This window comes from Tinamus guttatus, unplaced genomic scaffold (assembly GCF_059628265.1).
Source record: "Tinamus guttatus ecotype Peru unplaced genomic scaffold, ASM5962826v1 Tinamus_guttatus_pri_ptg000455l, whole genome shotgun sequence".
Taxonomy (NCBI): Eukaryota; Metazoa; Chordata; class Aves; order Tinamiformes; family Tinamidae; genus Tinamus; species Tinamus guttatus.
The window spans coordinates 406,437-432,258 of record NW_028288989.1 but is presented as its reverse complement, the minus strand read 5'-3'; the positions used below and the strand labels follow the sequence as shown (position 1 = coordinate 432,258).

Here is a 25,822-nt window from a genome sequence, read left to right as displayed (position 1 = left end):
CACCACTTTGCTTGTCCTTGAGCAGCAGGAGCTGGAAGCACTTTATGGACTTTGTGGATTGGCACAAGAAAAAGCCATGGGCCTTCACACCAACAGGACACAGTGTTCAACTGTCGACTTATTTCTTTTTTTCCTTCCACTGCAAGGGAATTTTACTGGCCTGTATGCTGTTAAATCCTTTGTCTGTTGGGGAGGGTAGGAAAGCGGACACCATGAAAGCCATTTAGCACACTGGGCTGGGAATTTTCCTTTCAGAGTAACTCAAGAGCTCTCAATAAATGCCTCTGGTGGGAAGTGCCTCCTCTTCACTTTCTGCAGTGCATTAAAATGCTTCTTTAGATAGGCAAGCTCTTGCAAATGGCTATTATGACTCAGCCCTGCTTAAAAGACTGGGCCTTTTGTGTATAAACAACTATCTTAAAACATTATGCACTTTAGAAATCCAGAGAATAAACTGTGCTTCCTCTAAAACAGATGAACCTGTTTTACTTGACAGTTCATGCCTTCAGCATCTATTTTCTTCAAAAAATTATTAGTCAAAATTATTTTTCTTTAAGTAACAAAAAAACCTTTAGCTTATGATTAAATTGATTGTGTTATGATTGTGTTTCACAAACCCAATGTCTGTAACCACTGTATCCATGAGTCCTCTGGCTGTATATTTCACCAGTCAGAGTCCCAGCAGCAGGACTGGCCACCACACTCTCCCTCAAGCACATTAACTATTGATCTGGAGCAATATATTGGGGACAGCAGCTTTCTTCAGTTAGACTTTATTTCTTAACAACAATTCTGAAATAACACGTGGATTCCTTAAAAATGTTTCAGACCACTACAGTATTTCTGGATAAAACTTCCTTTTCTTGGCATTGCTCAAGTGCAGTCAGGAAAGTCCCGCACTTCTCACGAGAACTGGGAATAATGGTGGTTTTATGAATGATGACACTTACAGTCAGTTGGTTTTGCAATTGCTTCACTTGTTGCTGCAAAGCCTCCAGCTGCTGGCTTTGTCTTTTGGGGGCACTGGTCGAGTAGGAAAGTTGAGAGAGGCTGTTCAATGCTTCTTTTAATTTGGTAATCTCCTTGGACATCTCACTGATCTAGGGAGGGGAAAAACAGGTTCTCATGAAAAGCTGCAAGGCACACTGTTCTCGCAGGTGTCATCTGGGGCATCTCTAGGAGTCAGAAAAGAAAAAAAAAGATGAAAACTCAGTGGCCAAGCAAGGACATTATGTGAGAAAAGAGTTACAGTGCTCCTCTGCTGCAACTCACTGTCCGGTCGGCGATGTGCTCAGCGCTGCACAGGAACAATCCAGGCTCTGCAGAGCCTTCTCCCAACCTCGAAGACAGGCTTCACACTTCTCCCCAAGCAGCAGCTCACCGGTCTGGCTTTCCACAAGAGCAAGGATGTCTGCAGGTAAACTGCACCTCCCACATTAATGAATGACGTTCCTGGCCCAAAGACCTCTTGATCCCTCTCTTCCAGCACAGCTCCTTGCTGCCAGCTTACCTGTCTGCCTCTAGCCCTGTCATTCAAAGTGAATTCTGTGTTCTGAAAGCCATCTCCATTTACAAGAGTTGTATTTACTGACGCCGCCTCTGAACACAGGATGAACATGACAAATCTAGATCAGTTATCCACAATCAGTACAATACACAGCTTTTGTAAAATAAATTTGTAGTGACAGACTTGCTAGAAAGCATGCAGATGTCCAAGTGCTTCAGTAAACTCAGAAGGGTGAATTTTTGCTCCTTTCTAATTCTTTATTTTCACATGTCTCCTTATTGGCCTCTCCCTGCTGTAAATCCTCAGTTGCCTGAATATTGTGAAACCAACCTGAGCTGATTTTAAGAGAAAAATTGAAAGATCATGTACACCTCCACAGGAGAGGAAAGCAGGTATAAAGTCAAACATGTTGAATAAAATCTTTTGTTTTAAGAAGTGAAAGATGGGACTACGGTATCTGAATTGTTAGAGGGACAAACAAACTCAAAAATTACTTCATTCTGTGGCACTTTACCCAATAAAGTGCATTAGGTCACCCATTCACCACCCAAATTGTCTTGCAGTCTGAGCTCACGTATGACTCCTCCTCTGTAGTGAAACACTAACCTTTTTATCTTTATCCTCTTCTATTTTTGATGAACTTTTCATTTCAAGAAGCTCTTCTTGAGTTTGATGGTACTTTTGTTGAAGTCCAGTTACTTCCCGTTCCTTTGCTGCAAGCAGAGTATGCATACCTTCTTTCTCTCCTTTCAAATGCAAAACTTCATTTCTCAGTTGTATGACATCTAAGGACACATTTTCCTTCTCCTTGATTACCTCCTTCAGTTTGGATGACAAAATACTAACTTCACCTTCTAATGAAGATTGAACTTTTTCATAGGTAGACCTCGGTACCATTGCTTCATTAACTGCAGCTTTTTCTTCCAGCAGTTCCTTCTGCAGGTGTCTTACTTCATTTTCCTTGCTGGTAATCAGTCCTCTGAGCTCATTTACTTCTTCCTCCATTTCCTTTAAAGTAATTCTGAGTGCATTTATCATTTGATGGTGTTCAGTAATTGGCATGGAATTTTGTTTCTGAGTGTCTATCAGTTGCTTTAGTTCTTCTGTTTCGTCTAATACTTTTGTGTACTGTGATTTCATTTCCAGCAACTCATTCTCAGCTTTGTATTTCAAGGAAGTTGTTATCTGCATCAGTCTCTCATGCTCATCTCTAGGAATGTAGTCCAAAGCTATATCATCTAGAGTTTTTCTCTTTCTGTAATCTTCAAGTTCTGTTTGTGCTTCTTTGTATAACTCAGACAACTCACTAAGTTGTCTGTTGAGCTCATCTACCATTTTACTCATGGCCTCTTTCCTTTCTCCAGTTTGGGCACTAGATTCCAACTGTGTCTGATTTGCCAGCTTATCCTGCAGCCTTTTAATTTCCTCTTGCCCTTCTTTGTATTTCTCAATCAGCAAAGCTTTCTCTTGGTTAATGTTGTCAATAACCGAACAATAGGTATTCTTTATCTCCTCACATTCTTCCACAGACATTGGCACATTCTGTTCTCTTTCTTCAAACTTTTTCTGCAGCTCTCTCACTTTCTCTTTCTGTCTTTCATTTTCCTCCAATGCTCTCTTCAACTCTTGCTTAAGCATTTCAAATTCTTCGCATGTAACCTTCAACCTACTCAGGTCAGAACTGGTTTCTTCGCTTTCAGAGGAAATAAGACCCAGTTTCATTTGCCTTTGTACATTCAAAACCTCATTCACTGCTTCCTCATACCTGTTTTGAGTTTCTTGGAGCTTTAGGTTAAGATCAGAGCCATTTTCTGAAAAGTCTGTGCTATTTAAATGATCTATGTCTGGGACTCTAGACTGGACCTGAGCCTCTAAGTGTCTTCTTTTGGCTTCAGAATTCTCTAATTTCCTCTGCGCATCCTTTAAATCTTCCTGGAGATATTTTATTTTTACTTCACTGGGGCTTGCTGTCTTTTCTTGAATTTGGGTGGCATTTAATGAAGACTTCAGCTCCTGAGCTGAAAACTCACTTTGTGTATCTGCTGTTTGATCAAACTCTGTTTGGGTTGAATGAAAATAATCTATGGTAGAATCTGTTTCTTTAGGTGTTCTTTCCTGTATAAAAAGAAACCCAAACAATTGCATGATAAAAACAAATGTGTGATCATATTCATTTCAAGAGAAATAAGCAAGGAACTCTTGCAACATTGGGCAGAGAAGAGCTATTAAAGCACCATAGGATAATTTTTTAGAATAACTCAGAATCCATCTGCTCCCATTTAGACATCTACAGTCAAAGGAAGCAGTAAATACCAAGCTCCTTTGAAAGCCTGGGCTAATCTCCATAAGCTAGTCAAAGCTATTCAAATTAAAATTCTGCGAACACAATTGTTACCAGCATGCTTAAAGATGCAGTTATCATAATAAAGAAAGATATTTGATAATTCATGCGAAAAGCAGATCAAAACACTAATTTAATCCTCTAGGTCAGAGTGCTTCCATGTTTTTTTTTTTTTATTATTTTTACTAACACAAGTCCTTTAAACTATATTCACAGCACATCTCTTTAAAATGGTAAGCAGTTCTCTGTTCTGCTAACAGATCACTAGAACAACACAAAATACAGCACCTGTAATTTGTCCTGTAGCTCCTTATTGTGTAATGTCAGAGAAGCAATTTTTGCTTGCATCAACATAAGTAGATCTTGCTGGTCAGTGTCAGAACTTACATCCAACAAACTATCAGCACCTTGGGGAGAAAAAAAATTCAAAGGCTGAACTGATCCTCTAGCTTGCTGCATATTCTGCCTTTCAAATTAAGCCTTTTATTTCCATGGCCACTTAGCATAGTGAACAAAAGAGCTATTCCTAGATGTGTTTTACCCCAAAATGTGTAAACTTGCTTAGGGAAGCAGGAGGTTTTGGTCAAGACCTGCGAGCAAAATTACAAAAAGTTACTGCCTATAGTTTTTATGGCTCACATTCTAGGGGGAAGAGCAGAGCTGATTTCTGATTGCTTTTACATTTTTCATAGTACAAAATTTGAAAATAAAGATTATCATTTACTTCACCTGTTGTGCTGTCACTCAGCCTGTCTTTATTATTCAGGGGACTGAATTCTTCCTGTTAAGACACCAGGAGACAACATGTTTATAGAAAGTAGATGTAAAGTTGCATGAAGCATGTGGCTAATGCTTCCAAACCTGCTAAAAGCATTCAGCTGGGCAGTTCTCATTAAATGTGTGTGAAACTGGGGCAACTACCCACAGACAGTTTGGAATGCTGCCTCCTTGTGATAAGAAAGTGCAATATACTGTTTTCATTTTAAAAGTGAAATCTTCCACACCATGAGAAAAGGATGAGACAGAACACACACAACTATTTTCTTGATATCTTTTGAAGAAAGTCTCTCTACTTTCTGTATCACACAATGCCATGTACTTCACTGGGAGTAATGAACGCCCATAACATTAACACTTTCACAATCATTGCTAAGTACTAGTTTCTAACCAATTCTACTACATGCTTACTAAACGTAAATGTAATTTACAAAGCAAGTGAGGACAGCTTGATTACTTGCTTGTGAAATAGATTTTGATTCCGTTTTAATCCTCAAAATTCAGCTAATTCATTCACTGCAGACTCTGTACTCAGCAAAATAGACTATTAAGGAACTGTACTTTCCATCCCCAAAACTATTAACACCTGGAATACCTTGCATACTTGGTCAGCAAAGAAAGCCTGTCCTTTTCCAGTCATAGGAGTTGAAGTTGATGAGCGTGGGGAGGACAAATCACTAAGCTGTAAAATATTTTATATAAATAAGTGTATGTAAGTACTGCTGACATATGCCCACATATATACTACTTTTGCTTGTGCTACAATAAGTCACAACTCCGGGTTAGTATCAGTGCTCTTCTGAGTCAGTAGTACATACAGTGTAACTGTGATATGGGTAACATTTATGTTTAACCTTAAACATATTTGTTATGCTCCATTTTATACTGTATCTCTTTACGTATTTTATTTTCTTATATATTTATACACATTTACATAATGTGTATATATTCATATATATACATTACATGCATAATGTACACGTGTATACATATATGTATATTTAAAACATGTACCTTTACTTACTGGAGTCAGCAAAACCAGGAAACCTTTAACTTTCAATGGAAGATGCATCCATCTTCCATTTATATAGCTGTATATTTATTTATTATGTTATTTATTATGTTTATTATGTTATTTATATAGCTGTATTTTAGATGATAATTTTCACTCTAACTAATGAGAGTCTTTATGGTGTCATCCCAAAGTCAGAGAAAACACTCACATCAGGATATGTGTAGAACAAAATAATGATAAAGCAAATGCAGGCTACATCATTCACATAATGCTCAAAATATTTCTTACCCCCTGAAAGCATCTTAAAATTGTTTTTTTCTTTACCTGAACAGGACTGATAGGAGGAGGTGGGGCTTTGCGTTTTTTTGGAGTTCCGCTTCTTTCTGAACTTAATTTAGAGCCTTGATCATGCTGAAAGTTTCACCAGCCACAGAAGGTAGGTTTGTTAGTTTGGTTAGTAAAGTCCGAGCAAGTTGTTTTATGAAAAAAAAAGTATAGATAAAATCCCACATTAATATCAATCTAGTAGCTCATGCAGTGTCTCCCCTTTTTTCTTTCCCTATGTAAAACTACATATCAACTAAAACAGAGATATTAAACATGCCTGACAATAAGACTCTGCCCCTTGGAATACATGCTTCAGTGAAAACAAACAAGATTTAGTGGAAAAAGCACAAGCTGACAATCGGTTTAGCGCTAGTGACCTTAAATTCTTCCATTCATTCACAGCTCAGTCATGCCAATGTTAACGGTACTACCTTTCACCTCCCTCAACTTCTGCTTAGTCTGTCTGAAAAACCCACTTCTCCACCCAAAGAAGGAATGACTCTCTGCACTGCTACCAGCGGGACAAGATATCTGCGCTCCACAAGATACCGCACCACTAAATAAGACATGAAAGATACATGTATTTAACTATTTAACTGGCTAAGCGTGCAGAGATTCTCACAAAGTAAGGTCTCTAGTAAGATGTAACTGGAGATAAAGTTCAGTTATCCTTTTTTGAAGTGCAGAGACTTTTTCTTTATTTTCTCTACACTTTAAAGAGCGAAATTCCTGCAGTTACTCACAAAAAATGGGGGAAAATGCTCCCCACATCCATGAGCACACGCACACACAGTTTATCCTCCCTTCCTTTTCTCACCATGGGGGCTGCTGTCACCACTGGCTGTTTCAGAGGGAAGTTAAATTTAAAAGTGGTGCTTATAATCATAGAATCATAGAATCATAGAATCATAGAATGCTTACGGTTGGAAGGGACCTCTAGAGGTCATCTAGATACTCAAAATCTTTCGCATTTAAAAATACAGTTACTGGTAGCACATCTCACTGTAGCATTCACTAGTGCTTGTAAAAGCATGTCAAACAGTAGTTTCTCAAAAAGTTACAAGCCTATGTATAGCCAGATTATTTTTAAACAAAAAAGGACAAATACCTGCTTTGCTTTAGTTGGTGACTTTGTATCTGTAATGCAGAAAAGAAGTAGTGTTAAGAACAGCTATCAAGAAAAAAGTTAGCTGCCATTCCTAACCAAACTCTCAGCTCCACTTCCCACACCATAAATGCTTTGTTTGGTTTTTGAATTCTTCTTGGAAATGTGAGAAATAGACTAGAATTTTCACACCTCATTTGAACTACCTACTTTCTCCAATTCTTTTTTTTTGTTGTTGCATATTGAGATAAAATTCAAAAGATTGTGACATTTTTGCTTCTATTAGAGTCTGTCATCATTCTTTCACATTAGGTTCCTGCTTTGGATACTCTTTTTAGCTTGACCATGAAGCCCTCCATCTTCATTACTTTCTTCTCTAAATCTCCTACCAAAAAGCTAAAATGTCGCATTTAGACCTTCACATAACAACAGACCATCTATTCCAAACTGCAGACAAGACTTCTCTGCACTACTGTTTCATCTTACATTTTCTTTCTCCAAAACACCTCTTTCTGCTCAGCTCTTTGTCTCATGCTAGTTGTTACTGTGTAAGCTTTTTATGGCTTCTGAAACATTTTTGAAGCTGCTTTATGAAGTAAATTTGCTTCCTGCTAAACATACAGCTAGCCAAAGTGATAAACTGCAGATCATCATCTCTTACATACCCACATCCTGAGAGATCTTTGATGACAGGAGATTCTGGATCCCTGTGTTCTCGGAGAGCTTGGAGTAATGCAGGGCATTATGTCCAAAGACATCTACTAAACTGACATCTGCACCTTTTCTAAGCAAGGTTTCCACAATGTTAAGGCTACCAGCTTCACAAGCCACCATCAAAGCAGTTCTGGACAAAACAAACACGGCGTAAAAATGTCAAGACAGTGTTTTTAAAGCAGCAGATCTTTCTTTGTCAGGGAAAAGTGCTACAGTTACTGAGCAATGAAATCCAAGTTTTTATCCACGTATTTACTCTCACATACCTGTAAACTGTAATTTCTCTGTACAACCACCTGCTCTGCACCTCCTCCCCTTCCCTATGCTTCCTGGCCTGACCTTCTATAAAGACCTGCCACACTTTGCAGTCATATCCCAACATCTCTCAAAACGTGTTCCCCAGTGCCAGCACAGGGTGGGGACACCAGAATAAGGGTAGCCCGCAGAAGGGGAATGCTATATTATCTGTAATTTTCTAAGTGACTTGCAGGGATTATGAGAGACACAATTACAAAGAAACAAACAAACAGACAACCCCGCCTTCCAAGTTTTTCCAGAAAACTTCCAAGCTTGCTCCAGCATCCCTGCCTGGCAGTGACACCCTCACCTCAACCTGAAAGCATGCCTAATAGCTTGGACAAGACCACTGGCAAACACATTCCTCAGCACAGTTATGAAACAGAAAGGCTACTACGGTGATATGGCTTGCCAGGCATCAGGATGACCACTTCCCTGGCAAATTAAACACTTATGCTAAGTGTGGCCAAGAAGCGAGGCCTGTGCAGGTGATGGCTGTTGCACTGCTGTGCTAGAAAGTAGTGCAAGTGAAAACCTGCATAACATTGGCACAGGCATAGGCACGGATTCAAATGATCAAAATAATTAGTGTTGTTTAAACAAGACAAGAAGTTGAACATGCCATTTTCAAACGTTCTCCCCATTAGAGCTTCTTCCAATCAAAAACATGAACAAATGTGTGAACAGGAGATGCAAGACTAATCTCCTTAGCAGGACAGTGGAAAAGGTAAATTCCATGTTGAATCGTTTTCTTTGCTTCTACAAACAGCACTAAAAAAAAGAACTCCAAATACTGTTGCATCTATATCAGAAAGGCTTTCATTCAAACTAGCAACATCTTAACATGTTGATTAAACACTAATTAGTGACAGGAAGGCAGAGGTCCTGGAGTGGGCAGCACTTTAAGTTCAAAGCACCAATGAGGCAGTTCAAAGCAACCAAGGGGGATAACAGTGTTTCCTTTAGAAATTTCAAAAGAAAGACCACTCTAATAAACCTTATCTCAGCAACCTGCTTTACTTTTGCAATTTTAATAACTGTTTATAAAAGGCCAGAATTTTCAAAGACTGTTGAACCTGGTCATTACCATCATCATCCAAGCAAGTACATTTTTTTCACTGCAGGGTGTTCCTGACCACAATACTATGCTGTGTTAGATGTCTACTGATGCAATGTATCTGCATATGTTCCCTCTCTGAGAAGACAGCATTTCCACTAACAAAGTTTCACTGTACTTTTTCCTGCTGCTATCCTGCAACTGTATGGATACTGCAGCAGCATTACAGTAAAGAGCCTCCATGGATGTTGCTCTCAAGTAATACAGCTTCAGGATTAATGTTAGAGACACTATTGCATGTCAAGAACAGAGTAGCATTTAAAACTGGGACATTTACAAAGTCATGTTCACGTAAGTGCTATCAACCAGATTCCTGAATGAAGGATTTACGAATGGCATTTACACTGCCCTGGCAGCCCAAGGAAATTCTTTCAGCACATCTAATTCTAGTTACCTAGTTTCTTTTTCACATTTCCCTTTAGCCAGAACTCTGTAAGGCTTCTCAAAAATCAGTGTATGCTCTCTGATACAGGGGGCATGAATTCATATAACAACAATTTGGGAAGGATTCAGGAAGAAAGCTTAATTTGAGAGTCAGCCTTGGGAAAGAATTAACATGGTGATATTAGTTTGCTCTACCTTCCATTTTTGTCCCTAGTGTTGACATCTGCTCCATGATCCACAAGGTATTTGCAGATTTCTGTGTGACCATTTTGTACTGCAAGCAGCAGAGGTATGTTCCCATCCTAGGAATACATATAAAGCAACTATGAACTATAATCCATTCACTTACAAATATCACTATAAGATTTAAATTTCTGCTACAAACTTTCCCTCCACACAGCTCATGTAAGCCACTATTAGTATATTTTTCTTGTGCAGCATAAATGTAGCTGGGATTCCTTTAACTACCTGTTGCAATGTTAAGGATGGTATCACACATCACATCATTAAGAACAGAAATGCTTTTGCTCTCTGTAATTCTTTTGTTATTTGCTTAATGCTGTAAAATGATGTTTTTTTGCAGCTGCAATTCCTTCAAGTAGCTTCACAACAAAACTGAGAATTTTAATTGAGCACAAGACAAAAATACAACATTTCACAGAATGACAGAATAGCTATAGTTTGGCAGACACTGAGAGAGGTCACCTGGGGTGTGCTCGTCAACCTAAGGAAGTCAAGTTGGTTTATATTGCTCAGGACTTTGTTCAGTCAAGTTTTAAGCAAGTGCAAGCACAAGGGATGCCATGATCTCTTGGGGTCCCAGTTCCAATGTGTAACCACTTTTATGGTGAGAAATTTTCTTCCCTACAACCAATCTGGAATTTCCCAGTTTGGTTCACTGCCCAGCTTGCGACTGTTGCTTGTCATCCTTTCTCTGTGCACTTCCAAAGGGGGTCTTGCCTTTAACCTCTCATGATATATCTGAGGAAAGCTGTAAGATGCTCCCATAACCTTCTCTTCTTAAGACAAAAGAAACCTTTTCTCTTTTTAAATATTTCTGCTAGAAATTGTAAGTTTAACCTTTGTGATAGATTCTTTACCAGAAATGTCAGGTAGAAGGGAGACAGATCAGAGACGCCCAAAAAAAAAAATGCTGAAGCTGGTTTTTATGCACAGTATTTTGTCAGGTCCCCTCCCATTATCGTCAGAGCATTTTATACCAGGCAATTGCATAATTTCCAAGATAGACCTGGCTTTTTGTTGACACTTCATAATGCTCAGCGTTAACAACTCTGACCCATTAGCCTACATCAAATATATTTTTTTCCTTAGATTTATCATATTCTGGCTGAGCTTTATCAGCATGTCGCAAAACTTGGCCACATAATGGTTCAAAAGCCAGTGAAGTCAATGGGAAGACTTTTATCTAAATGTATGATAGATTTTGAATATAGCAGAATGGATTCTAGCTACTTGTACCAATCCCTCAATTTAATGAGCAACAAATCCTACCTTTACCATGTTAGAGGACAACATGCTTCTCTATCTCTGCTATGGCAAGCCACAAAAGGAACCTTCCCTGGCAGAGCAATCCAAAATAAAATACAAGAGTGGTACTGCTCTGAAGGGCTGCATCTGAGACTGACACGAGCTGGGGGTGGTAAAACTGCTTTGAACTGCAATAGTCCCATGTACATACCGAGTCTTTGACGTTAATTGGACATCTGTGCTCACAGAGAAGTTGAACTACCTGAAGACAACCACATGCAGCTAAAAAACAAAACCAAAAAAAACACACATATGAAAGTCCATTAAAGTCCATTTTTGAAATCTGTGTTCGATGCCTCCAGTTTGCAATACTGCAGCATTAGAGCAGGGCACAAGGAAAACATTCAAATATATTCCTCTGTTTTCAGGAGAGAAGAGAAAGACTAAGAGGATTAACAGCAAGCTGTATACAGAAATAAAGCTCACATTGTATCCTTTAACGTTGCTTCAATTTATGAATCTTTATGCCCTAAAATCAGAATCAATTTAATCCTAGATATACCAACTGCTCTGCATGTGCAAGAGCGAATTGTATGCTTGAAATTCTCTTTTCACGGTACTTATCTAGACAATATCTGAAAATCGTTAGTTATCAGTAGGGACATGCATCACTCAGCTACTCTTTCGTTAGTCAAGAATATCTTAAATTTAAAAAGGTAAACAAGACATGACAGACTAGAAATAAATCTGTCTTTAACACAGCTTGCCATGGTGTCAAATGTTTTTCCAGTCAGCAGGAGGTGATTTGCCAGATTTATACAATTAGAACCTAGAAAACGCCAAGGGGCTGAAAAGCTGGATACAGCAAATAGCAAAATACATAGCGCACGCTTTCAATAAAGAAGTTACCTGCATAATGTAAAGCTGTTTTCCCAGCGTTGTCGGTGCTGTCTGCTGGGCATTTACACTACAGCATACAGAAAGAAGAAGAAACAAAAGCAATTAGGGAATCACTAAGAGAATAAAACATATGTTTGCTGCTAAGGACAGGATGCTGAACATGTTTGACAATAGTTCTCTGAGCTACTTCAGAAAAGAACAGTGAAACAAAGTATTGATAAAAAGAACACTTTTCCTCTCCACCAATTTGATCTCTCCTGTCTTGGCTCTGAGCCAAGTCTCAGCTTATACTGAACTTATAGAAATATCTCATAAAGAGGAAGATATTCCTAAAAAAAAAAAAAAGAAAAAGAAAAAAAGTTATAGTTTTAGAACAATTTATATCAGGAAATCAAAAAGCAAAGAATCTCTCTCTACTCCTCCAGAAAAGCTTCGTGTTTTACCTTACAATAAGTGCTAAAGTAACCATGCTCTAAGACAATTAGTCTGAGCTAGTTCATGCTTTTGTCAAAGGAAATAACACTGCATTTTCATTTGTAAAACTAATGTCTCTACAACTCAGTTATACTCTGCAGTATTTTTTAGCTAACAGATGCTAATAACCTGTCTAGATTTTGAAATAATAACTACAAAAATACTCAATTATTAATCTTTATCAAGATGTGCTTTGGTAAAGAAGATTTTAGTTTTAGTTTACAGTAAATAACTAAGACACCACATCTCGAAATAACAGCCTTCTAGAAGACAAATACTGGAGTTTGTGGCTTTCATATGCAGCACTTGCATCTCTTGCAAGATTTCTAGGTAATGCAGTTATAGAATATTACCACACTTTATACAAAAATGATAATATTCTTCCTGTATAATATAGTTGTGTAGCCTTTTTAAATTCAGTTTTACCCTGTTGAGCTTAGGCATTCCTCACATGTATAAATAGTCCACAGAAGTGATAAACTGATTCAGAGGGTATGAATAAATTGGAGACTGTTACCAATTGTTTGGCACTTACAACATCATGAACATTTCTAAATATATTTGCAATGAAATCAGCAAAATATTTGTAGCTGATAAGTGAATGGATAACAAATACTTGGTATTAAAAGCACACTCACATTAGTTGCATAAAAAGTTGATGTTGCTGCTCCATGCGATACAATCAGTGACAGCTTGATGTCACTGTTTATGCTGTAAATGGGTTTGATTTAGAACTATCTTTATTAAGAAATCATAACGAGGGGAGTCCTGGTGGTTAATGATGACCCCTTCCAAGGGTGCAGGAAAAGGGGAGGCAGCTCACAGTGAGTCTGCAGGGGAAAGATTGGACTCTGCAAGGTCAGAGACCTTTACACAGGTTACAGGAGACAGCAGAGAGTCCTATGGTCACTGGAGAATAGGAGCTTGGAGGTCAAGTTACAGGAACCCCTCTTTTTCTGTATCACTGTGCTCAGGAGCAGTGGTATTTTGTGTGTTCATTAGTTTGCCCATAGTCTTAGCCACAGCCTCATGAATAACTCCAAACTGCATTGCTCTGACCACTTCCATCACCAAAACTCACCTGGCTGTCTGAAAGGGAAGAGATATTGTTTCAGATGGACAGTATCTCTGCTTGTTTGCTAGTGCACATCTTCAGCCTCACTGTCACTGAAATCTTCTCTCCATTTCCTCTTCCTTTTTCTTTTCCTTTCCCATCCTTTCTTACCCTTCTTCTAAACTCTCACTGCCCTTTGCCTCACTTCACTGAGTATTCAAGCACATAGGGTATTTTCCTTATTTTACCATCTGAACTACTTCAGTTTCTTCTCTCCGATTCTAAACATGAGAGACACTTCTATATTCAATAACTGATTCTTTCAAGATGCACAGACAGAAAACATTCCCGTAGATCAGTGTCAAAGTCCCACCACAAACAACAAATGCTTTCCCCATATAATTCTTAACTCACTTGCTCCCAGAGCATCCAACCACACAGACAAAAGACAGGAAATTAGACAGGAAATGCTTGAATCCAACCCTGATGTGTCAAATCAGAGTGAAAAAGTAAGTTGCTGACCACTCAGCAAAGACACTGCACTGCTCTCCCTCCCCCATTCACACAGCACCATGAAGATCTTAAAGGCAAGCAATTTTCTTAGTTGTAAGGAGAAAGACAGCAACAAATAGGACTGTTGTTTAGATTATTAGGAGAAAATATACGTTTCAAGAGGAATCAAAGAAAACCTTCAACATTAAAGTGAATTTAATTTTTACTTTACCTGAAGAAGCCTCTTAACACAATCAGGGTGACTGTTCTTTGCTGCAAGATGTAAAGCGCTGTGTCCTAGGTTAATAAAAACAAAGCAAATTAAACATTCAGTCACTCCAAACCACATAAACTCTTCTGTGACAATAATAAGATTTTGTCTCTCTTGTTCCTATCAAAGCATCCAAAAAGCAAACATAGATAAATAAGGTCCTGACCAACTGCTGTTCCAGGAGGTGCCACAGAATAATCTTAATAATCTTAATGTCTGAATTCATATATATGAAATGCACAAACACTGTGCTGAACTACCCTGACAGAAGTCAGTCTAATATTATGTTTTGTTTCTGATGGAAAAAAAAACATGTTTATCTGTGGAGAGATGCTGTACATTCTGCTTCTTTATAAAATACTTTTTCTCTATTCCTTCCCCCTTGGAGAGGGATAAGTATCTTCATGATTTCTGCCATTTTGAAATGAAAAAAGGAGACAGTGGCAAAAGCAAGAATAACCAAACTTGCTAGCTACCCCCACAACAAGCTTGCCATCACCCATGGACTGGCCACAGAAGAGGACTTGGAACTCTGGCCTCCTCTGCATCTTGCAGACTCCCTTTTCTGTTAATTTACTCAATTCTTGTGAGTTCATAGTATTACACATTGCTATGTAACACAGTGCTTTACTCACTATGATTTTATGATGGAATATTATGATATCTCTTCTAGTTTCATCTACAGAGCAACTGCAAGTTGAAGAGGCCAAGACAGCAAAAGAATAAATTACCCATAAAAGGAAGAAAGAAGAAGCCAAGATTTAGTACTTGATACAGATAGAAGAGCTACTGGTGACAGCAGAGCTGTACAGAAAATGATGGGACTATTACAGAAAAGGCTTTTCCTAAGGAACCAAACACTGGGGTGGCACTTCCAGGAGAGAGATGGCAACCTGTTATTATCTAAACAAAGAACTAAAAAAAAACGGAGGCATAATTAAGTATGAATTCTCACTAATATTCTGTAATGAAGTGCATATATTCTCTTATTATATGCATGTTCTGAATAACTCTTCCAGCATCACAGACATTCTGTGTGGAGGCAAATCATTTCGTTCTGTGAAGGAAATTCCCTAAGGCAGCAATGGTGGCCAAAAGAGATGCAGCAAAACCAGCATTTGCACCTCATTACCAGAAACAGGATGTTGATAAGGTGACTGGGCTAACTGGAGCGAACGTAGGGCTCGGTCTCTATAGATGTGTAAAGTGATATCTAGTAAGGCAAGTCTGTGTCAAATACAGCTTCTATCATTCTCCTAATAGAGTAGTAATTAAGGCATAGGACTTCTGAGGGTTGAAACTGCATGCTTAAAAGCTCTGCTTTACCCTCTATCAGCTCTTTTCACTATGTCTTAACCCTGGGGAAATGTCTTATTGCAACTCCTGTACAGTTAATGGGGTTACTTGCTTGGACACACATAAGAGCAACACATTAAGATCTTGATTTAATCTATGCAAAGCCCCAAAAGAAATTAACAAAAATATTTTTTAATGTAGAATAATCACATGACTATTTTGCAACTGGTGTCCAATGTAATGCTGACACTTATACTGTTAAGGCAAAAGTTTCCAAGGGCTTAGGACCTGCAGTCTTCGCTGAGAAAACCAGGTACATCTGAACCTGCAAACAGTACAGCTGCTTTTCCTACACCAGGAAGGAAGAAGCATCTGCACAACCAAGAGCTAGATAGGCAAATCTGCTATCATGTTGCATGTGTGGAGAGGTCCAGAGAGGCGTACCTGCACCATCCTGGGCTGTCACATCCGCACCGTGTGTCACCATGATCCTGAGACATTCTGCGTGCCCTTTGGTGGCTGCTAGGTGAAAACTGGAAGAGACAATTTATATGTCACTTTTATTAAGACATCATTTCTCCTTCATTCACAAACAAAGTGCTGGCAAGTTCTATCCTCCTTGTTCTTAGATCTGGCACCCCTCTACCACCTCCCATGAAGAAAATAGCTCTGAAAGTGAGAAGGCAAATTCAAAAGCTCTTTCTTACTTTTTACACAGGTTGCTCTTTCACTAAGTGATCCCATATACCTTATGTGTTTCTTGTTCCATCCCATTTCTAAACTAATGGCGCTAGAGATGTAATGTATACCTACAGAAAGCCTGGTCTGCGGGAATTGTGAAAGGAACATTCACAAAGACTGACTTTGGCTTAGTTGTTTTACTCAGCCTGATCTCCCTCTCTCTATGGACAAAAATCTGGTTTCTCTGAAAGTTTCTAAATTTGGTTTCTAAATTAACCTAAATCAATTTCTGCTTCTGAATTGTCCTTTACAGAACCAATCTTTCTTCAGTGTAGATGGAAAAATCAGTGTTTGTGAATACTCCCAGGAGGAACAAAAGCTACTGGATATTTGTGAGACTATGCTAGATGTGTGTTTTTCAGCTTTCGGTTTGGCTTTTCACTGCAAGCATCTGCTTGTTTGGACAGCACGAAACTGTGGAGGTTACACCACAGCAGGACCCACACAAAAGCACCAATTACTAATGGTTTAATTACAGAACATGCCTATGAAGCTATGCTGTCTTTAAGCCTTTTTTTACAGATGAAAGGTTCATCTTTGAAACTTTTGGCACCTCAGGATTCACAGCGGTGGTCCTATACATATGCTGTTGACCTGCTTTAAGACAACAAGCAAAGACAAAGCAAAAACTTTTTGAAAATGGAAGTGTTTGTATCTCCACGATCCATATGGTGTCTACTCAGGTGAGTTTAAAGACATGAACACAATACAGGTGGATATATTACTCCCCATGGTCCTAATAGGAAACAGCTCTGCATATCCAAGCCGATCTCAGGGGAAATAAGGTAAAAAATAAATTATAGACAAAACATTTTCCATTACTATTAAATTGTGTACAAAAAGTTTAGACCTTCATGAATAGGCCTAAAACTATAAAACTCAGTATTCTAGGGACATTTTCTAGTCTTATACAAAAAATGTTCATTTTTATCATGAGGCATCACTGTGTTAAATGATTTTTTCCCTAGAATCTAGAGGGAGTGTAACAAATCACACAGACACACCAACTATTGTATTTAAGAGCTTACATTTTAAACAACTGTTTCCTTTAAATGTTAAAAACCTCACACCAAAACCTCAGCCTGTGACACTGGGAATAAGAGACCTGGATGAGTTTTTGGCACAGAGCACGTGAACTGCAACACTTGGCTTCTCTGTGCTCTAGATAATTCTCTGCCACCTTCTTGAAAGCCCAGCAGAGAAGACAACCTGCAGGCAAGGTCTGGCAAAAAGCGGAGAGTGAAGGCAGACAGGAGAGCATCTGCCTGGGCTGCTGCTTGAGCCTGCTGGAGCAGAGCCCTCTGCCAAGTGGAGCAAGCGCCGATTCCTCCAAGGAGCCCTGCAACGGCAGCGCTCCAGCTTTGACCCATTCGTTGCAGACATAAAAATACCCCGGGTGCTCATCCTCACCGTTGCTCCCTCAATAAACAAACCGACGAGTTAACACTTCTGAGAACATAACAGAGCACTGCTGCCGGCTGTTCTCTAGGCACTGGAAAACAAAACTTTACATACTTGGTGACCAATGCAAAGTTGTATAAACAATTTCCTTTAGAAGAGGAGGTTTCTCAGGGTCTGGGGAAATGGCTGGATTCTGACAAATTCCAACACCTCTGATTTAGCCAGCACAACATACCAGCAAATGCTGGTCCTGTTTAGGTACATCTGTATAGACACACACTACAATCAAAGTCACTCAAAGATTCGGAAGGCCACGAAGCACACACTTGGCTTGCTTACATTTCACAATATTTGCAAGAAAAATACACGAGTAATAATTACTGGCTAAATCAGGAACATTAGGGTTTTACAGACCAACTGTTTGTGTAAGATTGTGCCAAATGCAACAAAATAATCAAGTGCAAAAGAAGTTTTATTTAGGTAAAAACAGACTGCAAAGAAAGCATCAAAGAGAGAAGAAACACTTAACTCATTTCAGGCTCTACATCCATGAATACATCCATCTCCCCAGTACAAAAGATTCCCATGGCAATTCTCATCATATACAGGTGCTTAGTTTCAGACTTCCAAAATTTTTATAAGTAAGAGAAGACTGGTTAAAAATACAGCATCTCTCGGATTGATGGATGAAAGAAAACATCATCTGAAAGCAGCATGAGCTACATAAAAGACGAGAGAAAGATGGAAGGATGTAACAAGTACAAAAATATAGCAACTGTCTGGAAACATGAGAAGAGAGGTCGATAAGGTTTAACCCTGGGTCAGTTGTAAAGTAGCCTAAATGAAACTGTGTTGGGCTGCTACAGCTCCCTCCCATCACTTGCTGTGCACCTCCTCCCTCCCTCCTTGCACTGCTACCATCTCATGCTAGCTGACTTTAGAGCTAATAGCCCCTGCCTTTTCTTCTTCCTCTTCCTCTTCTCCTTCTTTTCAAATCTCAGTAGTGGATATTGATGGCTGCTGCTGCAAGGAAGGCCCTTGAAACAAAGTTGTCTGTAGATGTTTATTTCAGTGCGGAGCAATTCTTTATCAGCTAAGCAAACTTTCCTAAAATATTAGAGGCAAAGGCTGCAGGTTTCCAAATGCTGCAGTTCTCACCATCTGCAAACCTTGAGCCGGAGTGCGTTCTGCTTGCATCTTTCATGAATAAACTTCCTTTTAAACGAAAGCAAACAAGTTTTCTTGTCTCTTCCTGGTTGGGCAATGACTTAAGCAAACGAAAACAAACATGTAAGGCCTGATTTGGAGCAAGGGCTGCACTGAAGGTTAGCGTCTCAGTCAGCCTTAAATCCCATTCTGGCACAGTGCGTTTTCCCTTCACAAAGAAGAAGTCTATTGCTGCTGCTTACAGTCAAATGTGTTGATAACCCAGGCTGAACTGAGCCAATTGATTGAGGTAGATTATTTCATTGCTTCAAAACATTTCTAGGCTTTTCACATTTCAGGTCTTTTAGTTTGTCTCCAGACCTTTCAATGCAAGAGAGCTGCAGCTACTCTTGCCAGTGGTTTCCAACTGGATCCAGTTATAAAGTCTGCACTGGAAACCTACCTGCCTGCAGCCAACAAAGATCAGTTGGTTGATACTGCTTTTATCCTGCTGGGAACGTACCAGTATCAGAATTATTGAGGCCTTACCAAGACTCAATGAAAAATGGCATTCTTCAGGAAGAACATAAAATCCAGATGGAGAAAACAGGCATGAGAGTAAAAAGGAACAGCAAAATTTCATTTGATTTGGGGTCAACTGGAAAACTATCACCCCAGAGTCCTGGCAAACTCAATTTTCCCTCACTCAAATAACATTTTCAAGCACACCGATAGAGAGGTGGTGTTCACAAACACTTGGTGACCAAACAGAGTGTACAGCTGCATTTGACATCCCTGAAGTAGTTGTAACCACCAGATTTCTTACAAACAGGAGATAGCAACTGGCAAAGTGCTTACTCTTAAATAAGCCTGTCCCTTTTTCAGGGCAAAGGATGTTTTCCATGTTTTAGTTATAGAGTCAAGCTAGCAAAGGAGAGGAGATTTCCTGCATCACTCCTGACAGACAGAGCACAAGAGTTCAGATAAAACTGGTCTTTCCTAAGATGCTGAGTGTTTCCAGAAATGCCAGACAGTCTAACTCAGAAGCAGAAAAGCACTGTAATTTTCATTACTTAGCTCATTTCTCAATAGCTAGGAGAACTGAATTGATCCACATTTAAAGGTTAGTCATGTAAAAATGGGGTTAACTGTGCTTGTGGAGGTAGTCAGCAACAAAATATGGGTCTGCTGAATCCGCGTTCTCTGCTTAACCATTTACAGAGCTACACCCTGCATAGCTGATCACAATCCTCTTACCAAATGTTATTTTGACAGCTGGCTTAAAACAAGTGGGTGGTCCTTAGAGCTAGGGAAAATACCATAGAAGTCGAGTGGAAAATGATGGAATAAAATCAATAAATATGAAGTTTTAATTTAAAACACTAACCTTCTAGCATCAGGAAATTTCTATTTGTGCAAAGAAAAAAATATTTAAAAAAGAGAAAATTATATGGGCTCCATCTTTGCTGGCAGGGTCATACTCAAGAGATGCTTTGGTGTAGAATTAGTGATTTCAGCTGCACAGATTTGCTCTGTGGCCTGAAAGCAGGGTACTTACCAAATCCTAAAACACATAAAGAATGTGATTGAATTATGGATGCTCAATGAATAGAAAATGCCAAATACAAAATTATAACAAACCTAAGGCAAAGTGAAACTCACATACAAGCCACGTACTGCAACATACTCTCTTTCTCTGCCATTTTAACCTGACTGCTCTAAAATATTTTAAGTGCAAGAATGTTTGAAATAATACACTAGGAACTCACATACACCCATTGTCAAGGTTTATTTTGAGTAAAAACATCCCTCCCCAAAGCCAATCATTCTTAATTTTCTAACGTACGTCAACTCTTTTGTTGAATTTAAAAAGTTGTACTTGTCTGCCAAGAGTTTCATGATTTACAGTTTCCTGACTGACCGATACCTCCACACAAACAAACAACACAGATAAAATAATGATACAGAGCTGCCTGGAGCCTCTGTGATGCTAATTAAAAAAATACTGAAGTGGAAGACTTTCAACTTCTGCTACCAGGCCAGACAGGCAAGTGATTTGCCAAACTGTCTCAGTCAGGAAGAGACCCACTGATAATCTGGCTGCTTTTCTGCACTGAGTTGAACTTTTACACATTTTGCAGGAGGCAGCATCTGGTTTACAACAACTATAGTGATTTCACAGACACCGTTTTCCCTCAAACTACACTCCAGGTCAGTCAAAACCTCAATTTCCACTTCAGTAACACCAGCAGAAATAAAGATATTCAGTGGTATCTGGCTCTTGATTGCTTTCCAACACAGGCTGTGTGGCAGGAGTGTCAGAGCGAGCTGACACGGGTGAGAAAGGGCCATGAGGACAACTTGGGCAGCATTTCTGTGCATAACAAGTGCCTGCAAGAGCTCCACAGCGAGTTCAAGACAGTCTCCTCTGTCACGTGATAAAATGATCCATAATTAGAGAGGGACAATTTATCTGTTTATCTATTATTATTTATTTATTATATTTATCTATTTACCTGGGAGGAAAAAATGGTTGAAAACAAAAACAACGTTTGCCCCATTTCATCACACTGTCACAGGACCAGCCCTGCCAGAGCAGGGGGAGCAACAGGGCTGTCATACCCAAGGTGGTATTTCAACTTAAAACTACAAACCAACATTAACCTGAGGCATTTCCCTGTGAAGGTCACCAAATCCTTAGCTTTCCCTGATTGCATTAGTAAGAGAGAGTCTTTCACTTCAGACTATGTGTGTTCTAGGAACAGCCAGTTATTCAACTGCAGAGGAAATTCAGCCAAAGCTCAGTACTGGCAAGTCTATCAACCCCAACTATTTTGAAATATGCTACCCATCTTTGATCTGAGAGAAAGAAAAAAAGGTCCTGCCTCTTCATTAATGGAGTCCTTCCTCATCCTTTTTACCGGTGCACTAACCTCAGCGGCAGGTTTCAGAAGCACCAGCTTAAGTTACCTACATCCCACTGTTGCTCTCATACCTCTACCTGCACTACTCCTGTTTCAAAGTCTGCTCAGCTGCGGTGAAGTATTAAAAAAGGACAGTAACTTCCACTGCAGGGGCATATGTCTAATTTGCACCTTTTTAGGTACTGTCTGAGGCTGAGAACTTCAGTTTAATGTCATCTTCAGCTACACAACGCACTAGGCTGTGCAATAAGGAATCACTGAGGAGGAAAATTCGAACAGTAGGAGGCACCCATACAAAGATCAGAAAACAAATCACCACAGGAGAGTAAACCTAGATTATGCTGAAATTGTTCCTTAAATTGGAAAATGAATGGTGGTTTATTCTTTCAAAACAAAACAAACATCTAGGCTAGTATAAACAATTTGTCTTAAAAAATAACAACCAATCCCTTCTTCTCCCAAATCTAAAATTCTCCCCAAATATGAATAAATGTCCTCAGCTCTTAGGCAATATGCATGCCTAGCCTCCATGCTCTCCTTTAAAAATGCCAACTTAAAGAGAGACCGGTCTGTTGCAAACACAGATTAAGGTTGCCAGCTAACATTGCTACTTGTGCACAGAGGCATAAGAAGCAAACAGACCCCACAACTCAGAATGTGAACCTTCTTAGATATCCTGGGAACAGGATGTCCTTTGGATGAGAAATCAGAGCAAAAGTATAGTTACTGACAGAAAAGACCTTTAAAAAAATCTCTGGGAGATAAAATGCATGCTGCATTCGTACAATCAGTTGTTAAGATTACTGAGTGCTCAGATCTTTGCTATGAGCAGAGGGCCACTAGATAGCTAGCAAGAAACAGGGGCCAGAGCAAAGAGCGGACTAATACTGAATACTAAGTATTTGAGGTTTATTCCAACCCCTTACACTAGAACGACATTTTTCCAAGAGGCCAAGTCTGAAAAAAAAAGAAAAAAAAAACAACCAATCAACCAAACAAAAAACAAAAAAAGGCAAAATCCCCCCCACTGACTTCTTCCTAGCCACTTCTGCTGCTGCTGACAGTGCGCTGCACTAGAGAAGACTACAAAGACATGCTTGGCCGCTCAGCTGCATTCATCAGGAACACAGAAATACTCTCTTCTGGTTCAGCTCTAAGACACCTATAGAGACATGCAGCTAAAAGAAATTTCCCCTCAGAGATACAAACGTGCAAGGAGCAAACAAGAGTTCTGGACCAGCATATGTAACCGCTTGGTCTCCTCATCAGCCTCTTCCTAGATGTGCAAAGGAGCTGTTTCCTTCTTGCATTTCCTTGCGGAATGCAGGCAGCCAAGATGTTTGGAAGGAAAGTGACACAAGCGGGTGTGACTTTATCTGCAGCTGTGGGAGTTTTTTCACCTCTCTCCCCCTTACCACGTGCCTCTGGTGAAACAGTGAAACAGTGCACACAGCCTGTGCCCCCCGCCCTGGAACTGGAGGCTGCATTTGCCCCCAGGACACACAAAATCCTCTAGCAAGTCCCCACGTGCCTCTTTTACACTAGCATACACACTGGAACAGCTTTCAAGAAAATACTGTTTTCATATAAAGTTTCCAGCCTTGCCTCATAGCACAAGGAATCTTGTTTCCATCACAGGCACCTCAAGGCTCAGGCATTAATAAAAGGCAAACCAGCTGAACGGCTGCTTTCTTAATAGGCAGGAGGCAATTGCATCATAGAGTACAGGAGCTGGCAAGCTGCAGACTCCTGACTTTAGTCTTCAAACTCAGCAAAAACGTCTACCCAGCTGCTCTTCAGAGAGATTTTGGGATCCCCAGAAGCCTTATATTTTTCATTCTCAGGTTCTGTTCCAGCAGTTCCATTTTCATAGGCAGTTTTCTTTGGCAAACTCTACCACCACATTACAAACTCCCACTTTTAAGTTTGAAACATACAGCCTTTTCTCCCATCCACCATTAATTGCAAACCGAAGTGCTCACAATTTCAATTTGTTATATGAAGTGCTCATTTTTAAAGGCTCTCAACAGCTACCATCAGCAAATTGGGACACAAAACTGCCAAGGGACAGCTTCATGGCATTCCTAGGTGTTGACAGAAAGCCCAAAAGAGTTTTGAAATGCTGCTTTTATTTTGGATGTTACAAGGTAGGAAGATAGAGGAAGCGCAAGAAATAGTGAGGCTGAACACCACTCAGAAAAATCTGAAGAACCTAGAAACAAGTGCAGTGTCATCCGTGCATCTAAAGCCAAGCTTGAGGGAATGAAGAAAAATTCCTTCTGTTTCTTCAAAGACACAGCCTACACAGAAAGCCCAAAGGGAGCACATTTGGCTTTTCAAAATATATGCTTTCTTATGGCTTCTCATCACAGAATGAAATTGAAACCCTGAGGGAGCCATGGAATGATTTTCATAATTTTCTCCTCAAGTTAGGTGAAAACAGCTTCGCTCAACCTCTCTGCTGCCCTTAGGTATTGCCTGTAAAGGCATATAGAAACAAGAGTTAAAATTAAGCCAAGCAATGGAAGCAAAGCCTTGGCCTCCCTCCCCCACCACAGCCTGCATGGTATTGCTGCCCATATGCCAGCAAAAGCCAATAACCACATGAAAAGTCATGAAATTTATTCCGCTTCACAGAGAAATGAAAAATGAAGTGCAATAATATGCGTCTGTATAGCAGAACTTACACGCACTGATGACATGGCATTGCTCATTTTCCAAGCCTATGGTTTAGAGTACCCTTAAAATCTGTTTTATAAGCTCTTTAAATGATTGTAGCAATATATTTTTATTTAGTATTTCAGAGTAACTCTATTACAGAGGTTTGAAGTGAAAACTCCCAACTTTCTGAAAAGGGAGAGGGACTGGAAAATAGACAGGTGCCAAGAAGTGACGGCCACCTTTAGAGCTCTCCTGTGTTTTCCATTTACTACTTTCCTAACAAAGAGTACATCTGCAAAGCAGGTAGTAAAAAAAGAGAGATATAAGCCAGATAAATAAGCAGCTGCCAGCAGAGTCTATTGTCTTGGTCTTCATTTTAGAGATAAAAACCAAATTCAACATTTGCATGCTGCTCTGTTTTGGCTCCCCTTCTCTTCCCAGATTACATTTTTTTAAGCTAGGAGTACCCAGTTGGTATAACTAAAACCTACACATATAGCTCACTTGGTTGCATAAGCCTTTGGAAAACACGTAAAACAACTGCAGCCTATTATGTAGATGCAAATCTGTAAAACAAGTGCAGCTCCGGTGCTATCCCCCGCAGCTTGGAGGCCTCCCTTGGAGGGAACTTCTTGAAACTTGGCCAGATCTGGTAAAATCTGGGTACTTGGCAAGTCTGTGAATGGAGGTGCTTTAGAGGGACTTCTGCCAGCTGCCAGGCACTGCCTGCTGAGTTGGGCCAGTCCTGCACTTGGAAAGAAATGAGAGACTCAGCTACCAAGGGAGACTTGCAGATCCTCTTCACATGGCAACTTGCTTTCTTCTGGGATGATAGCCCTACTGATTGATAATGAACTGGAGCAGATTATTAAAAACAGCTCTCCTGCTATAGTCTCTGAAAAGTAAAACAGAAGATGTAAGCTTTTCCAAGCTCAGATTCGGTGCATTCCTGTAAGAAAGAAGTCAAGCAAGGTGGGCAGGAGACCGTCGTGGATGGGCACGGAGCGGTTGAGTAAACTTAATGAGAAAAAGAGCACGTATGTAATGTGGAAGAAAGGCCAGGCCACATGGGAAGAATATAGGAACACTGTCAGAGAATGCAGGGATGCGTGTAGGTAAGGCGCTTAGGGACTTGTTTTAACAGGTATGATGTTGAAGGGCTTACAGTTGGACTTGATGATCTCAAAGGTCTTTTCAAACCATAACAAGTCCATGATGCAACAAGGAAGGCCAAGGCCCCTTTGGAATTAGAGTTAGTCAGAGACATCGGGGCAACAGGAAGGTCTTCTACAAATGCATCAGCGGCAAGAGGAAGGCTAAGGAAAATGTTAGTCTGCAGCTGAATGGGGAGGATGCCTTGGTGGCGGAGGATGCAGAGAAGGCAGAGTTA

The 25,822-nt window shown here is 39.8% G+C and overlaps 1 protein-coding gene and 1 long non-coding RNA gene across 2 annotated transcripts in view; one reads left to right on the top strand and one right to left on the bottom strand.

Annotated features, from left to right (window-relative positions):
• Positions 1–10,735, top strand: part of LOC148593136 (uncharacterized) — a 396,995-nt gene extending 386,260 nt beyond the window's left edge. Inside the window, exon 3 of the long non-coding RNA XR_015913798.1 lies at positions 10,717–10,735. This is a non-coding gene — a long non-coding RNA (uncharacterized LOC148593136). The remainder of the gene's footprint in view (positions 1–10,716) is intronic.
• The window catches only part of RAI14 (retinoic acid induced 14), a 71,487-nt gene that overhangs the window by 2,812 nt on the left and 42,853 nt on the right, over positions 1–25,822 (bottom strand). Inside the window, exons 3-15 of the mRNA XM_088532105.1 lie at positions 16,004–16,092; positions 14,225–14,289; positions 11,982–12,039; positions 11,284–11,354; positions 9,780–9,886; positions 7,738–7,916; positions 7,076–7,104; positions 5,965–6,051; positions 5,221–5,307; positions 4,578–4,629; positions 4,137–4,255; positions 2,114–3,622; positions 951–1,100 (exon numbers count right to left, since the gene is read on the bottom strand). Coding sequence (XP_088388231.1) covers positions 951–1,100; positions 2,114–3,622; positions 4,137–4,255; positions 4,578–4,629; positions 5,221–5,307; positions 5,965–6,051; positions 7,076–7,104; positions 7,738–7,916; positions 9,780–9,886; positions 11,284–11,354; positions 11,982–12,039; positions 14,225–14,289; positions 16,004–16,092 — 2,602 coding nt within the window. The remainder of the gene's footprint in view (positions 1–950; positions 1,101–2,113; positions 3,623–4,136; positions 4,256–4,577; positions 4,630–5,220; positions 5,308–5,964; positions 6,052–7,075; positions 7,105–7,737; positions 7,917–9,779; positions 9,887–11,283; positions 11,355–11,981; positions 12,040–14,224; positions 14,290–16,003; positions 16,093–25,822) is intronic.